Below are 13,648 nucleotides of genomic sequence, written 5' to 3' on the forward strand. Positions count from 1 at the left end.
TTTTGATCCTTGGTAGATGAATTGGCTGGAAGAAAAAGCACAGGAGAGCAGGCACCAAGTGGGCATAATGCCTAGATGATAAGATGTGCACATGCTTCTTTTGATATATAAAATGTGTATGGCCAGTGAGAATCTGTTATGTCCTTCCAGATAAATCTGCCATTTTTCTAGGGCCATCTTAGTTACCGATAATTCAATATCCATTTCTTTGTAATTTCTTTTCATGGTTGTTAACTGTCATGAACAGTAGTCATTAAGCAGTAATAGTTTCAGTTAGGTGGCACAGTGGATAGAGCACTGGGCTGAAAATCAGGAAGACTCATCTTTCTGAGTTCAAATCTGGCCTCAGACACTTAATAGCTAGCTGTTGAATTTGGGCAAGTCACTTAACCCTGTTTTCCTTAGCTTCTTATCTGTAAAATGGGCTTGAGAAGTCAATGACAAGCCATAATATTATCTTTGCCAAGAAAACCCCAAATGGGGTCTCAGATGTGGCTGAAACAACTCAAAAACAACAACAACAGTTTCAGATTTAGTTCCTCCCTTGAAGTAGGGCTATCTGTGATGAATTAGTTTCTGTAGGAAATAAGATTTTACCATTAAAGTGCTATAACAAAGGACTGTCTTAAATGTTTGCTTTAGTTCTCATTGAAATATGAGCAGTTCTCTATTACTCAGGTCCAGGGTTCCATCAGTCATAAGTTATGGGTTAAATTGTTAAAAGAAGTTGATATTTCAAAAAAAGAAAATTGTAAAGCTTTCACCTTAGGAGAGAATGGATTGTCAACCATTACCACAATATCCCCTTGTGAATGAAGTTTTAGTCTGTATGGTCCTAAAATGAACCCTACGGATGCTGTGTGAGCTAGTTATCTGCTTTACAATATAAGCCATGGTGACACAATAAAGTTAATTATTAAAGTTGAACTTTCTTAGGATACATAGTTCTTTTCATGGCATAAAAAATATCAAAATTCCAGTGAGGTAAGGAAGGACATTGTTAATTTAGTCCTAAAATTGGCTAGCCCCCAAGGAATAGTCTGATGCTTAGTGTCCAGATCTAGTGCTGAAGGCCACTTTCCACTCATTCCTAATTTTTATAAGGTGATAACCATCCCCTCCCTTCCTGGTTCTTAAATCTAGTTAAGAATAAATGTAGGTTCTGTGGACCCTTCCCAGGATATCTACAATACAAGTAGGAGATACAAATTCTTTATACTTATATCTTGGGTAAATATAGTCACTGAAGGAGTATACCGCACCCTACCACCTTTCTTAAACAAAAAAACACAAAGGTGCTTCTTGTCAGTGACTGAAATGTTAAGATAAATTCTTCGCATTTTCTTAGATATATCCCCACAAGTTTCAATTCTCTTTATCAGTTAGTGCATAAATCTTCCCATAACATAGAAAATTTCCCAGGAAGTAGATTTGGTGGGAAAATAGAACTCCATTGGTTAGCTCCCTTCTGACTAAATGCTTCTTATAAATCCCACTCCAGTGGTATCTCAGTCCTCAGCTCCTGAATTTTGGTAGCTACCTCTGGGGTACGTCCAAGAATAACACAGTGTGAGATACCATCTGGCATTTATTATCTGTGTGACCCTAAGCAAGTCACTTTGTGGAACTTTGTATCCTCATCTGTAAAGTTAAAGGGTTAAAATACAAGCCCTCTAAATTCTCCTTCAGCTCTAAATCTGTGATCCTTTGATCCTAGAAGCTCATTTGTCATTCATGCTTAATTTGTTTTACAACAACAACAGCAACAATAATAAATAGCCAGCATTTATATAATGTTTTGAAGTTTGCAAAGTGCTATACATCTTATCTCATTTGATCCTAATGACAACCTGAGGAGGTTAGGTACTATTATCATCTCCATTTTGCAGGTGAGGAAACTGAGGTAGAGGTTAAGTGTCAGATAGCTAGTAGGTCTCTGAGATGGAATGTAATCTCAGGTCTTTTCTGACTCCAAGTCCATTACTCATCATACCTATTGTATTACCTGCAGCTAGAGGTGATCATAATAGCACCTTCCTTCTAAGATTGTTGTAGGATAAAATGAGATAATATTTGTAAAGTACTTTACAAACCTCAGAACACTATGTGAATGTTATCATAATTATCACCATCAAAGTCTTTGAACATAAGCACTCAATTTTTTTTTGAGTAACTAAAGTCCTTGATAATGTCTTTCATACAACTCCTCAGGCTAGCTGTCATTGTCATCATTGGAGATAATACTGTAGCCTACTTGGGCTTACCACTTGAACTGCCAATCATCTGTGGGGTCATTTGCTATTTTGATCTTCCCGAGATTATGATAGTACCCTATAACTTCACCCCAGCTGCATGATCAAGATAATAACCCTTGCACTCCTTATCTCAAAGGATTGTTATGAGGAAAGCATGTTGTAAATCTTAGGACACTATAGGAAAGCATGGATATCATTTTTTCCTCCACTAACTTCCCAGACTTCAGTACTTAATTGCCATTATCCAGCGTTTTCTGTGATTTGCATGCCCTAGCATACTGTGCAGTGTGAAATGGAGTCATGGTAGTCTCACTCAGACGTCATTAAAAAAAAAAAACAACCCTCAGTATTACAGATCTAGGATATGAGAACTCACTGCCTTTGATTTTTCTCTTCTCCTTTCTTAGTGTTTATCAAATAGTGGTTGAAGAAGAAAGCCCTCGTAGAACTAAAAAGACGACGGAAATACTGAAATGCTACCCCGTGCCAATTCACTTCCAGAATGCTTCGGTCCTCAACTCTCCATACTATTTTGCTGCCGAGTTTCCAGCAAACAGCCTCCAGGCTGCTCAGCCCTTTACAATTGGTGACAATAGAACATACAATGGCTACTGGAACACTCCTCTTCTCCCCCACAAAAGCTACAGAATTTATTTTCAAGCTGCTAGTAGAGCCAATGGGGTAAGTGTTACAGCTAATCAATCAGTATTTATTAAGCACCTGCTATGTCCTAGACACTGGCCTGAGACCCGGGCATGCAAAAAAGAGGCAAAAGGACAATCCCTGTCCTCAAGGACCTTACAAGCTATTCGGGAGACAAACATGAAAACAAATATATACTGACCAAGATGTATGTGTGTGTGTGTGTGTGTGTGTGTGTGCATGCATGTATGTATGTATATGTAAGTATATTCTTATACAGGACACACATGCAACGCGGCACACATGTAACATGTGATATATGTGTCATGTATGGCATATATGGTATGTGAGACACACACATGTATATGATAAATAGGAAATAATTAATAGAGGGAAGGCACTGGATTCAGAGAGGTTGGGGAAAGCTGCTTATGGAAGATGTGATTTTAGTTGTTATTTAAAGGAAGCCAGGGAGGTCAGTAGTCAGAATGGAGGAGGGAGAGTGTTCCAGGCATGGAGAACAGCCAGAAAAAAGGTCTAGAGCTGAGAGATGGAGTGTGTTGATCATGGAACAGCATTGAGGCCACTATCCCTCGATTGAAGAGTATATGTTGGGGGGGAGTAAGGTGTAAGAAGACTGGAAAGCTAGGAAAGGGGATGGGTTATAAAGGGCTCTGAATGCCAAACAGAACATTTTGTATTTGCTTTTGGAAACAATAGTCAGTTATGCCATTTCTATCATATTCACTACATTCAAATTGCTTAGGTAGTAATAAAGTCATGATTATTAGAAAGAAGTTTTCTTACATGGCTTTGAACTAAATATGAACTAATAAGTATGGGTTGAGGGAAGGCATATTGTCATTATAATGCTTTAGTTTCATTCAATAGGTATTAATCACATAATCATTTTGAGTAGGTATTTGAGACTAAGATTTTATTGTTGTTGGGTTGTTTTTTAATCATGTCTGATTCTTCATGACCCCATTGCGGTTTCCTTGGCAATGGTTTTGGAACTATTAGCCATTTCTTTCTCCAAGTCACTTCACAGAAGTGGAAACTGAGGCAAAGAGGGTTAAGTGACTTGCTCAGGGTCACACAGCAAGTAAGTATCTGAGGTCAGATTTGAACTCAGGAAGATGAGTCTTCCTGATTCCAGGCCCAGTGCTCTATTCACTGTGCCACCTAGCTGTCCAAGCTCAAGCCTCCTTTCTGTATGAGGCCTTTCTCAGTATCCCTTAGTACTTGCTAGTAGTGCCTTCCCTCTGAGAGTTCCTTCTTTGTATATATCTTGTATGTACATGGTTGTTTTGCATGTTGCCTCGACCCATTAGAATGTGAGCTTTTTTGTTGCCTGGGCTTTGATTTTTGCCTTTCTTTGTATCTCTGACACTTAACAGTGTGTCTGGCACGTGGTAAATGCTTAATAAACACCTGATGACTGACTTATCATTTCTTGCCTGCTCTTCCTTATGAGGGGAAGAAAATGACATAATCAGGCACAATCTCTGTCCTCAAAGTGTTTGTAGTCTAGAAGAAGGACTTTAAAGTGCTGTGAGATCAAATGATTGAAAAATCATTTCCATTTGTACGTGTGTTTCCAAAAGTTGACTTGTAATGAATTCTAATGGGCATCTCATCTTCTGCATTCTCACCTCTCTAATCTGGTTTTCAGTCATTTGAAAAATAATCTCCCTAAAGAATAGATCCCTTGCTCAAGAAATTTCATTTTCACTTATTTTATATTACTCAACTGTGTAAACTCTACATTCCATCCAAACTATTTTGCTTTTTTTTTTTTAAGGCAATTGGGGTTAAGTGACTTGCCAAGGGTCACACAACTAGTAAGTGTCAAGTGTTTGGTCCGAGGCTGGATTTGAACTGAGGTCCTCCTGACTTCAGGGCCGGTGCTCTATCCACTGTGCCATCTGGCTGCCCCTATTTTGCTCTTCTTCTAGGTCAGCTTTCTATCTCCCACCCCCATGTTTTGCACAGGCTTGTACCCTGCTCATCCCACCCCTTTACCACCTTAGAATTCAGCTTCCTTACCTCCACTTCTTAGAATCCTTAGTGTTTTTAAGACTCCTACCATTCCTGACTCTTCCACCCCCCCCAAGTTATTAGCTCTCTTTCTCCTTTACATTATCATATATAAACTCATGTGTTTACATGTTTTATGGAATCGATGGGAATATCTTCCAATCTCGTCCTCCATCATAGAACTAAACTCACAAAGGGCAGAGATTGCTTCATAGCTTGTTTCTGTATCCACTAGCTGATACAACAGTGCCTAGCACAGAGTAGGAACTTGATAAATGCATGTGGAGGGAATAAATGAATGAATGCTGCTTAGCCTACATCTGAAGTGCAACAACAACAACAACAACAACACACACACACACACAACACACACACATGCACAATTCATTTTCATTTTGATCATTGTATCCGTCTTTTCAGATTATTTTATCCTAACTCCTTGGTTCGAAAGCAAGTTAAGTTTCCTTTTGCTATGATTGAATTAGGATTCCTTTTTAGAGTGAAAATAGCATCAGTAAGATGGGTTTGGAATTGAAATATAAACTTTCACAGGGCTCTTGCTGGGCCTATTTTATTGTTATTTCTTTCTCAATTTTCTCCCCCCCAAAAAAAAAAATCCTGAGCAGATGGATAAGATTTGCCTGCCTCTCTCAATAGGCTGGAAATTGTTTCTGGTCATCATAATGGCTCCACTTTGGCAATGCAGCGAGCCTGCAGAATTGTGACCAAAAAAAAAAAGTCAGATACAGTTCTGTGAGCTGAGCTGTGTTCTCTTCTCCAGCCTGGTTTGCACAGGAAGGGAGTAAGAATAGTCAAAGGTCAGTAAAACTGCAGAAAGATAACCACTCTTTTGTATTTGTTACTTTTCTTTCATCTTTGGGGCAATAGTTAGGTGAAGTGTTTGTTATTGTTGTTGTATTTTTAGCCAGGAAGTAAAACTCAGTACATGTTATGGAGCCTTTATCTGGTAATCAAAACTTCTTCAGAAACAAGCAGGGCTTGCCTCATGGATAGCTTTTGACTTAAGCTACAGATGGTTTTCTTAGTGAGCATCTGAGTAGTGACCCCTTTTTCCTCTTTATTTGACACAGGAAACCAAGATTGATTGCGTCAGGGTGGCCACCAAAGGTAGGTTGAAATTCTGAGGTGCTTTTCTGTGTCATAGAAGCTCTTTTACTGAATATTTTTAAACCACTAGAAATAACAATATTGTGTCATTTAAAATTATTTGATAATTACATAGGACTAATGTAATAGGGTCTAGAAATTTTTCTGCAGAAGCATCAGCATTGTTTTTATAACTTGTTTCTGATTTGGGGGCTTTCAAAAATTACAGATATCTTGTTTGTATATCACCTTCATTTCTGAAGACCCTCCCTTTCCCAGCTATCTCTTGTATCATAAAATTAAAAAGGAAAAGAGAGGAAGAACAATTAACAAAAAAAAAAACCCCAAAACAAAACACCAAAACGAACAAACACCCCCTCTCCACCCTGAGACATCACCTTATTCTGACAATATAAAAACGTAAGCTCTCACCTCTGCAAAGAAGGCAAGGTAGTGAGTCTATTTTCTCATTTGATGATTCTTCTAAGGCTTACCTTGTGAGGCATTATATGATCTCACTATACTTATTTCTTGTATGTTTTTGTATAATAGAATCATAGAGGTATGCCTGGATGTTGCTCATATGCAAGGTAGTAAAAATTATCCACTATTTGTGAGCAGTTATCCAATTATAATTATTCTTAATAGAGAATAAGTAAAATGTTTACCTTGGTGAACTCAGTATTTCTGGAAACCATGAAATTCCAGGTCATTATAGTGTAGAGTACATGAACTGGACTTAAGATCACCCATATCTAGAATAATGTTTGAAATAGTATTGTTGAGATAGTAAGTTTAGGACTGTTTGGGATATGTATCTGTAACACCCCTCCCTTAATTTCTACAAAGCATTGATAATGGACCAACTCAACTGATCATTCAAACATAAGAAATGTGGTTTTTTTTGGTTTTATATGTCAAATAAGTGACTACATATTAACATATAATTCAGTGCAGTAGAAGTACTAGGGTCCTTAAGAGCCATTTTATAAATACATAGTATGCTTCTAAAAACTTCATGAAATACCTTAATTTTGAAAGTAATTGACTATGATGATCTATAGTTTATTTGTTGTTTTCAAGTATTCTTTGTTGTTTTTTAATATTAATTTTTAATTCTTTCTCTTAATTTGAAATCAGCTCTTACACTATTCCCTCTATTTAACATAAGTTCTTGGCTGATATGCTGACCTTTTTAGGCCTCTAACTTATCTCTGCCATGAAACAGAAATTTGTAGATATACCTTTATCACTCTCTATATCGCCCTGTCTAAAAGAGTGAAAGTACCTCCTAAAGTTCCACATGTAGAATAATAAACCACTTTACATTTGAATATCTTTTTTATTTGTTTGTTTGTTTCCCAAACACTCCTATTTCTACTTTCACATTTGATTCTTGCAACAATCCTGCCAGGCAGGCAGCACAGGTGTTATTTTCATCCCTGTTTTAAAGATGGGGAAACTGATTCACCGAGAAGTTACCCAAGGTCACACAGCTAGTAATGATCGGTATAAGGAACTGAACCCAGATGGTTTTGACTTCCAGTCCAATGTTCTTCCGTTCTAAATGTGCTGATTTTCTCTACCTGATTATGGTATTTTTGTTTTCTACTTATTAAGCCTAATTCCCTGACATATTTACCATGGTAATAATGAACTTTCTGTCATAGTTTTCATTTTGAGAATGATCTAGCAATGGAAGTAACATTATTGAGGAGGAAATCTGACAGCTTGGCTATTTGCACAACAGATTGTGGTAGTGTTTTTCTCCCATCGTCTAGGTTTCATCAATATTGTGGATTGTTTCACACATCACTAAGCGATAGTTAGATAATCAGTTGACCTCATTGATTGGATAGGCTCCACTCATATTTTGAAGTGATTTGTGCACCTTTACATAGTAACAGACAGTTCTGGTAGCTTCTATATGTGAAAGGGGAAGTAAAAAATTAGAATGATCATTCCATTGAGCTATTTGTCAATTATCTTTTCATAAACCCATAGAGCTGGAAACAGCCTTGAGAGAGGTCTTGTCTCTAAGCAAAACTAGCGTGCTCTTTAAAATCCCCAGAAAAGGAGATGCAGTGGGCTCCTTTTGGATGATAATCTTTCCCAGCTCTTAGAATCATGAAAGTCCTTCATGGTTTTTACTTAAATTCATCTTACTTCAGTGTTAGTCATTCCATCTTGACTTGTACTAAAGAGAAACAGGGCCTAGGAAGAAGATAGAAAGGCTTTTGGTTCTTCCTAGACTTAAGCTCCTTGACACTGAGAACATATTTCTAGACTACATCATAACTCTGGACTAAATCACCCCAATTGTTTTTGCTTCACCATGCTGGCATTTAATTAAATTTTCAGCTAACAAAACCACTTTCCCAAGACGTGCATTGTATTTCTAAAGATTTCAATGTTCTTCTGAAATAACTGTTATCAACTATCTTTACAGAGATAGTCTGGAGGTGGTTTTGTTTTCATGAAGAGCTCAATTTATAATTTCAAGGAAAGGGATATGTCTCTTTAAAATATATTTTCATGCTATTTATACCTTTAATGTTTTGATTGTTTTAATCATATGCACAGGGTCTGTTGTGACACTAATCATATCACATATTAAACATCATAAAAATTAGACACAGAGACCTAACATATTTTCCTATACATCTCCATATCAGAGGAAAACAAAACCAATTCTGGACTATGTCTCTTTAAAATATATTTTCATGCTATTTATACCTTTAATGTTTTAATCATATGCACTGGGTCTGTTAAACATCATAAAAATCAGTTGCAGAAAAGATCTAACATGTTTTCCTATACATCCTCATATCAGAGAAGAGCTCCTTTATTTTATTTTATTATTTTTTGGTGGGCTAGGCAGTGGGGTTAAGTGACTTGCCCATGGTCACACAGCTAGTGAGTATCAAGTGTCTGAGGCCAGATTTGAACTCAGGTCCTCCTGACTCCAGGGCCAGTGCTTTATCCACTGTGCCACCTAGCTGCCCCCGAGAGCTCCTTTAAATAGTTATACAATCTATGTAGCTTCTTACTCTGCAGATGTGAATGTACTTATTAACTATAGGCTGGCTGATCATTGAACCTCCTATTTCTTAAGTTCTAAGAATCTCATTCAATTCTATAACCATTTATTAAGTACCTACTATATACAAGCACTGTGCTTAATGCTGGGGATAGAAAATAAAACAAACAAAAGCGCTTCATCACTGTTTGCCTTTTGGACATTTCAAACTGGATTTCCTCACGACATCTTCAACTCTAAATGTCCAAGACAGGATTAGGATCTTTTCCCCAGAACCCACCTCTCTGCAAGGCTTCACTATTTGTGCAGAAGACACCACCATTACTTGAGTTCCTCAAGTTTGTAACTTCCATTTATGTTCTTCTCCTCACTCTTTCACGTCACATAAGCAATCATGTGCTATTTCTCTTCCTCTGCACAGTGCCTCATAAGTGAATCCCTCTCTCTAATCCCTCCAGTCACCATATCAACTTATCCTTTCATCACTCTCCCTGGTCTACTGCAATAGCTGACAAACTTGTCTCCCTTACTCAGATCTTTCCCCACTCCACTCCATTTTCCACATAGCTATCAAAGAAATTTTCCTTAAGCACACATCTGAACATATCACTCCCCTACTCATCAATTCCAGTCTCTTTTTGTTGCACCTAGGATCAAATATACATTCTTTCCTTTGGCTTTTCAAACCCTTTATGACCTGGCCCCAAAAGGCCTTTCCAGCATCATTGAACATTAGGTCTCCTCCTATATTCTTGAGATCTAGCCAAATTGGTCTTCGCCCATGGAGGATTCCACTTCCCACCTCCATGTCTTTGTACTGGTTGCCCCCCCATGCTTGGAATGCACTAATCTCCTCATCTCCACCTCAAAGAATCCCTCACTTTCTTCAAGGCATAGTTCAAGTGTCTCACCTTCTCCATGAACTTACCTGATCCCTCTAACTATCTTGTGTTTATATTTTATGTCCTTTAGATTTAATCTGTACATACATACATACATATTATATTCTATGCAATATATAAATAAAGTACCATACAATACCACCTATAATTTATAATATATGCATAATAATGCATCATGTAATACATGTGTGCTATCTCCTCCATTAGAATGTACGCTCTCCGAGAGCAGGGATTTTTCCATTTTAACATATATATGATAAATTATATGTATTTTATATATATATATATGTATATATATATATATATATACACACACACACATATATATCTATATCTGTATCTATCTATCTAGGTTCTAGCACAGTGTGTAGGACATAGTAGGTGTTCAATAAATCCTTGCTGATTAATTAATTGATAAGTAAGTACAAGATAATTTGAGGGTGAAAAAAATGGGAATCAAAAAAGGCTTCCTAAAGGAAGTGCTATCTGAGATGTGCCTTGAAGAAAGGTAAATATTCTAAAAGGCAGAGATAAAGAGGAAAGAATGGCAAATTGCCCTATTATGCAGCAGAATTTAAATTACTTTTTCTAATCTACTTCATTTTTTCCTATGCTTTGTAGTCAAGGGAACAACTTTTGGCTACTTTAAGGAAATATAACTATTTTTTTATCCACATTTCCTTTTTTTATTTTCAGTTGGATTGTTTTTCTAGATCAGTAGACTCTATCTACTCTATTTTAGCAGTTAGAGTTTCTCACTTCTGTATGCTTCACTGCTGCGTATAATAGATGGTCCTAAAGAAGTTCTTTACAATGCTACTTTGGGAGGTTTCAATCACACTGAAGAACAAATGACAGCATCTTACTTTGGCGAAGAATCTTATTCTGTTAACAACTTCCTGCCAAAAAAGGTGATATATTCAAATATAATTAATGCTGAGACACTATACAACTATCTTGAGCAAGTATATTAAATAAAAATATGGAAATCTCTGCTCACAATATGAGACTGGTGTCTTTAGTGTCTGTGGGATTTTCTATGAAGTTGTTAGAGACAACCATCTTAAATATAGATTCATTTAGATTTGCAAAGATTAACTCAGTTTTTTAAAGTAGTTTTATATATATTTCTTAAATATCCCAGCATCCAAAAGATTTTTTTAAAATTACCTATATATTTATGCAAATAAATATGTGGAATACATATATATATATATATATATATATATATATATATATATATGCACATATACCTAAAATGTACATATATATCATTTCAAAGAGATTCCATGTCAGGGCTGTGTCCTATTTGAGGGTGGGGAAGCTGTGTTTGAACCACTGTGTTATTTTACTTGTGGGCCATAGGATTTACCAACCTATTCCTCCCCCATCATGAGTTTTATTACAAACTGTGCAGTAGAATATTTTTTAAAAGAAAAGAAAACTCAGAAAATGTATCCCCAGTACTCTTATCTGAATGCTACATTTAAAAGTCAGACTTTCAAAGGGTGGCTTCTAATGTATTAGCATCATTGTAACTTGCAGGTTTTCTGTTTCAACTTTCCCCTACCTTATACTGATGATAGTTGCTATGGCAGATGTGGACTGCAATTTGCAAATGTTTTGATGGAAGAAATTGTTGCAAAACATTAGGAAACAGTGGAAATATTTTCATTGTTGATCAGATAAGTACCAGTTAACTTCCATACTTCGGTGGAAGTTGAAAATATTTAGAGCTCCACTCTCCACTTGAAAATGTACTTAGTCTTCCTGTTTATTCTATCATTCTAAGAAACACTGTACTTTGTTAGTTCCACAGTACCACTGGGGTTGGATCCAGGACAAAGGAGTACATTGCTAAAAGAATGAGAGTATCTGCTAAAAGATACAAATCAGGAAGATTATTTGTTGTATAAATAAGTAAACTCTAGGATGTCTTAAGATCACTGAGATATAAAAGTAGTATTTTTTTTAATTTTAGCAGTTGAACTAATATAACAAAAAATAAATTTCTATTCAAAATGTTCACAATGAAGTTTTCTCTCCTTAATTCCATAAAAGTCTAATTAAGTCTAATTAAGCTGTGTATTACAGCATTGAATTTGGATGTTTTAGTATTCAGTATGTCCTAATTTTCCTCTATCTTCTTATTGAAAATGTCATGAATATCAGAAATGATTAGTTTCCGCTAAGTGCAACTCTGTAATTTCAGAATTTAACCTCCAAAGTAATAGTAAACTCCAGGTTTTAATACATTTCAGATTGATTTAAAAAACTATTCTAAAATACTTGCATATATTCTTTGTAACATTGGGTTACAAACCAACAAATACTTCTACTGAGTAGAACACTGAGCTATCATAAAGTATAAGCTGATATTTATATTGTATAACTAGAATGGTAAAAAGAAGTTGAGATGAAGTGATAAAAGTTTCAAATAAATGTCATTACTTTGAGCAGATCTGAAATTCTTTCCCTATGTCTCTGTGAGATAGGTGTACCTACTTCTAAGTGAGATAAGACAAAATGTTTTTAAAAATACAATACTTCACATATTCACATCAGTAATATAATAGCATTTTAGGTGTTGCCTTGAATGTTAACTACATGCTAACAGTACATCAACATACACATGTGCAGGCATAGACACACGTTAAAGTCTGGTTTCTATTCCAAATTCAAGTCTATTCAGGACAGTTTGTCTTATGACTTGTTTATTTCCTACTTAAAAGACCATGCAAGTGTCTTTAGGGATCTCAGTTCTCTGATCAAAATGCTAGATTATTAATCAACTCTAGCAACACTGGGATGCTTTCATTAATAATGAGTGAAAGACTATTGTAACATTTTAAGCTCAGTCTCTGCTTCATTCCAGCTACTAAGAGCAACGCTCTGTTTGAATGTTGCAGAGGGATATTTCAAAATATTATGCAGCAGCAGTTTTGAGTTTAATTGTCTGCAGATGGTAGATGATCTATTTTCCTCACTCCCTGCCACATTTCTAATAGCACCCAGGCTGTTCTATGTAAATTAGTAATCTTTCATCTAAGTCTATCCTTAATTTTCCAATATTTTTTTCTTTGCATCATTTTCCAGCTGTATCATGTTAGATCTGACCTTTTAATTTCTATATATTTTTTTCGATATGTGTGTGTCACAACTCCTTTACTTAAAGACAGCTGTTGAACTATGCTGGCAAATCAAGAAACACAAGAGGTCACATCCAGGAACCCTAATTCTTTCTTAGGCAACAATTAACTGTTATGGCTTTGGAAATGGCAACCAGGAAAAATGAATTTATATGTGTTCTTGCACTTAATCTTCAGGGGAAATTTTGAACTTGCATTGAGGTTGGAATGAGCTTTCTAAATGGAAGAGTTATAGGTGGATTAGAATTTCGTTCAGGAAGTAAAGATCACAAATTTTTGTTCATGAGACATTCTATTTGTAGACTTTAAGGGGCCAAAAACAATTTTGACTTATATGGTCAACCACATCTTAATAACCTAAAAGGAAGGGGGAAGTAGGAAAAAATGTATCTGAATTGGGAGGCAACTTGCCATAGTGGCTCAAGTACTAGACTTGGAATCAGGAAAACCTGGGTTCACCTCCCACATCTGGCACTTCCTAGCTGTGTGACCATAGGCAAAATGCTTGTTGTC

At 36.2% G+C, this 13,648-nt stretch overlaps 1 protein-coding gene across 7 annotated transcripts in view; it reads left to right on the top strand.

Annotated features, from left to right (window-relative positions):
- PTPRM (protein tyrosine phosphatase receptor type M) overlaps positions 1-13,648 on the top strand; it is a 922,867-nt gene that overhangs the window by 540,904 nt on the left and 368,315 nt on the right. For all 7 annotated transcript variants that reach the window (XM_078153517.1, XM_078153511.1, XM_078153512.1 and 4 more), the window contains 2 exons: positions 2,663-2,936; positions 6,029-6,065. In XM_078153517.1, coding sequence (XP_078009643.1) covers positions 2,663-2,936; positions 6,029-6,065 — 311 coding nt within the window. The remainder of the gene's footprint in view (positions 1-2,662; positions 2,937-6,028; positions 6,066-13,648) is intronic.

The sequence above is a fragment of the Phascolarctos cinereus genome, unplaced genomic scaffold (assembly GCF_003287225.1).
Source record: "Phascolarctos cinereus isolate Bilbo 61053 unplaced genomic scaffold, phaCin_HiC Scaffold_4;HRSCAF=312, whole genome shotgun sequence".
NCBI lineage: Eukaryota > Metazoa > Chordata > Mammalia > Diprotodontia > Phascolarctidae > Phascolarctos > Phascolarctos cinereus.